Below are 3,493 nucleotides of genomic sequence, written 5' to 3' on the forward strand. Positions count from 1 at the left end.
CTACTAACCCTAACCCTAACCCTAACCCTAACCCTAACCCTAACCCTAACCCTAACCCTAACCCTAACCCTAACCCTAACCCTAAACCCTAAACCCTAACCCTAACCCTAACCCTAACCCTAACCCTAACCCTAATCCTAACCCTAATCCTAACCCTAACCCTAAACCCTAACCCTAACCCTAAAACCCTATACCCTAACCCACTACACCGCGATTAATTACGGTGGTGATGGAGCGTTCTGATACACTGAAAGTTAGCTATTCTGCGATTCGACCGTTTCAAATGACAACGACCGTTTGCGAGACGGAAATTAGACACCAATTGTTATACTTTCCAACCATACCAGTATCTAATATCATTTCAAAGCAGATTAATTAGTTACTAGTATTAATTTTAGAAATGACGTAGTAATCTGAAATCCTACCTGTATGGTTTCTCTCCAGTGTGCGTCCGGATGTGTACTTTCAGACTAAACATAGTCCGGGCCTTGTGTCCGCAGTGTTCACAGCGGTAAGGCTTTTCGCCTGTGTGAAGTCGGGCGTGTGTTGTCAGGTTGGACCGATGGCTGAAAGTTCTGCCGCACTCCTCGCACCCGTATGGTCTCTCACCGGTGTGAAGGCGCATGTGCACCTTCAGGTCCCAAGGCCTACGGAACTGCTTCCCGCACTCGTCACAAGGCAGCATTTCGGCTGGAAAAAAGAAAAAAATTGAATGTCAGAAGTGTCAACTACTTGTTGCAATTGTTGCAATGTTACAGAATGATTTTGCACATTCCCAGGATCGTCGACTGGCGCTTGGATCCTGTTACCGCCTAGTACTTCGCATGACCCCCGCATGGCATCCTCCCTCTCCCCGGCAAACTCCCGCCGCCTGCGCCGCTAAAAAGCGATATAACGTTACGTGCTAGCGGGCCATTCGCCATGCCCGCCCGCCGAAAACACACGAGAATTCAGCGATAGAAGAACGTTGGACATTTCCTACTACATGATTCATCATTACTAAGTCCGTTGTCGTAAAAAAAATACGAGAACGCCCCCCCCCCTTCTGCCCTAAAATAAGCATTACACTAGCTGCAAAGATTCTTGAAAAGAGCTGACAATGCTGGAAAAAGATATCAGGCTGGCTAGAACACTGACGCTATATTTTCCAAACGCATTAATATAGGGATTTACAGTACTTACATTCAAAGGTTGTCGGCACGGTCTGTGTAACTGTAAGTAGTATGTCTGTCTCTTCTGGTCACGTCTCGCTGTCTCGTCTCTGTGGCAGTGAATGGCTAAATCACACAGAGCACAGATTTTTAAACACCAAGATCAAAGGGCCGCCATCTAGAGAGGTTGATTAGATGACAATAGAATTTGGCGTGCTGAAGTTCAAGACAATCAAATATGCACCTATCTACGACATAATGAGGAAACAATGAGTTTAAACTAACTAATCAACAAGTTACTACTAGTAATTTCTACGATTACCAAAGAAAGTCAAACCGACAATTCTCCGACCGCGCAGACAATTTCCAATTGTCGCCGTGTTGTTGTAGGGTGAAGCCCGCGCCCGTTTTAGGCGCCAGTCTACACCTGTTCGCGGCAAGGATTACCGTTAAATCAATTTTGATAAGATCACTCCCCCCTTATTCTACTTCCAAAGAACCAAAATGCTTGCTACGACCTGATATATTACGGGGTTCTCTTTAGCAGTAGATTTGTTTCTGTTTTGACGGGGAAAAACTGCTAAATCGGCGTGTTTACGTGTCAGAGACCCACACGGCACCGGGGTGGATTGAACCTCAAAGACGTGTGCTATGAAACCGCGTCTAAATGAATATTTCCCCCAAAGGATTCTTTGAACTAAGCGATTCTTAACTAGAATGTCGTTACGTCTAGTAGTAAACAACAACGTTTGTTAGCTTTAACGCAGGAGTAAAGATGGTCAGAGAAAGAAATATTTTAGACCTCCGGTGCCCTCCCCCACGAGATTTGCATACTGACGGGTGACGGATAACATTATCGTAATCCAAAAACTGTCTTACAAAAACTGCAGCAAGAAACTTCACCGATTCGATATCAATAAAATATGTGGTAGAACCAACCCCATCCTCCCAATGATTTTTTTGGTAGCTCTTGGGCCAATTTAGCAGTATAACATGGACGTGACGGCAGCCTTCTCAAAACAAGCCGGCCACCGGCGAAAATCGCCGCCTACTCAAATTTTTGCGCCGGCTACTTTCGTGTAAATTTTCAGAAAAACACTGTAGTCTCCGCAATTTTTCTCACAAACTCCACCGGCTCATTTATTCTGACGAACTTCAGACAATTTTCTGCTAGCTTTCTGGATCTGAAAACTGCTTCTTTCTTAGCCTCCTGTGCAGCTTTCTAGTGCACGAGTCAGCGTTTGCTTCTACGAGCGGCCCGCGGCCAGAGCGGCCGAAACTTTACGGGGGGAGGGTCTTGTTGTTCGGGGCTCGAGTGGTATCCGCGGAGCTGTATCGCTCCGTATCGCTCGAGCTAGGCGGAATTTGCTTCCTAAACTCGTTGCTCACGAAAATTTATCAAGCCGCTACCTTCCCAAATTCTCCCGGCACTAGTAACATTCCTGCTACAAATAACTAGTACAAATCACGTCAAAAAATATCAAGACATGTACAGAATCGTGTTCATATCTTTCTTACACAGTTAGAAACACAAGACAAATTTTCAAAAACAAATCGCCATCAGCGAGATTTCACAGCTTTTTCATTCATCAAAAGTTCTTGTCGATCGTAAAATGATCACTCATCTGTTGTCTCCACTAGTGTGTCATTTGTAGCGTAATCACGGCGAGCCAAAAATCAGCGTCAAAACTAAGAAAACCCCGGAATAAAAAACGCACACTCCGCATCGCTGTACAGAAACAGGAGATTTCAGGCGCCATCTTGTCATGAATAAGTAAGTAGCACCACGAGATCGACGCTCTGATTGGTTCACCTCACATGACCTGCGTTCTGATTGGATAAGCGATGTGGCTAGCAGCACGCAGCGCGGGAACATTTTTCTTCGACGGTGAAGAAGAGAGACACATTTACGCTGCTTTCTACGTTTTTTCTACGACTACTTAGCAACATCCTATTACAGAAATGCATAATTAAAAGAATTGTCGGGGAGATTTATATTTCTCTACGCCGATTTTTGGCCTTTTTCTCGTAATATTCTTGTTCAAGGAACCCGCAAGTCAGTGTACCGGGACGCGGGGTGAATTTCCATAGGGCATTTATGGCCCGCACCCCGCTAGAATTAAGCCGTCAAAACAGACACAAAACTTCCAAAAAGCGAACCTGTGACATTTTTTCAGATCCCAATGATTATATTTTCGATCAAATTGACATTTAAATATGCTTTCTTTATTTTTCTGCATTTTGTGGCCGGGCCGCGCGTAATACGCCTGCAAGGAGGCTACGGTCTCCGTGCCGTCCGGAGCTGGCGCGCCCCCCTCCCCTCCTCTGCTCCGAACGTCAGT

At 45.4% G+C, this 3,493-nt stretch overlaps 1 protein-coding gene across 1 annotated transcript in view; it reads right to left on the reverse strand.

Annotated features, from left to right (window-relative positions):
* Positions 1 to 923, reverse strand: part of LOC109476180 (zinc finger protein 554-like) — a 2,927-nt gene extending 2,004 nt beyond the window's left edge. Inside the window, exons 1-2 of the mRNA XM_019777069.1 lie at positions 902 to 923; positions 426 to 690 (exon numbers count right to left, since the gene is read on the reverse strand). Of these exons, the coding sequence (XP_019632628.1) occupies positions 426 to 690; positions 902 to 923 (287 nt within the window). The remainder of the gene's footprint in view (positions 1 to 425; positions 691 to 901) is intronic.
* Positions 924 to 3,493: the final 2,570 nt, after the last annotated feature.

This window comes from Branchiostoma belcheri, unplaced genomic scaffold, assembly GCF_001625305.1.
Source record: "Branchiostoma belcheri isolate BF01 breed outbred unplaced genomic scaffold, Haploidv18h27 scaffold363, whole genome shotgun sequence".
Classification (NCBI taxonomy): Eukaryota; Metazoa; Chordata; class Leptocardii; order Amphioxiformes; family Branchiostomatidae; genus Branchiostoma; species Branchiostoma belcheri.